Source organism: Poecilia reticulata, linkage group LG8 (genome assembly GCF_000633615.1).
Source record: "Poecilia reticulata strain Guanapo linkage group LG8, Guppy_female_1.0+MT, whole genome shotgun sequence".
In the NCBI taxonomy this organism is placed as follows: Eukaryota; Metazoa; Chordata; class Actinopteri; order Cyprinodontiformes; family Poeciliidae; genus Poecilia; species Poecilia reticulata.
In genome coordinates, this window is record NC_024338.1 from 23235371 (window position 1) to 23235723 (window position 353).

Here is a 353-nt window from a genome sequence, read left to right on the forward strand (position 1 = left end):
TATTGAAATGTAAAAAGAAATTGCTGCTAAGACTGAAAATGTCGTTACATGTAGTTGTCTACAGGCAATGATTCACCCAGTCAAGATGAGGCCTCAGAGACCGTCACTGACCCAGAAAATCAAATGGATACACAAGTTAATGACTCGAAAAAAGCTCTCATCAAAGAAGTAAATAACTTTGTAGTAAACACACAAGTGTATGTTAAACTGAAATGACAACTCATCCGCAATCACCATCTTTATGCACTATTGCAGATTCAGGAAGAAGAGGAAAGGAGGAACCGTGTGCGCATCTCCGACATCTACCGATATTATGACTTTTTGATGAAACCCGTGGAGGAGATGGAATGAAA

At 39.1% G+C, this 353-nt stretch overlaps 1 protein-coding gene across 1 annotated transcript in view; it reads left to right on the plus strand.

Moving 5' to 3' along the window:
* Window positions 1-351, plus strand: part of drc3 (dynein regulatory complex subunit 3) — a 4009-nt gene extending 3658 nt beyond the window's left edge. The window contains exons 11-12 of the mRNA XM_008416930.2: window positions 55-168; window positions 256-351. Of these exons, the coding sequence (XP_008415152.1) occupies window positions 55-168; window positions 256-351 (210 nt within the window). The remainder of the gene's footprint in view (window positions 1-54; window positions 169-255) is intronic.
* The last annotated feature ends 2 nt before the right edge of the window (window positions 352-353 follow it).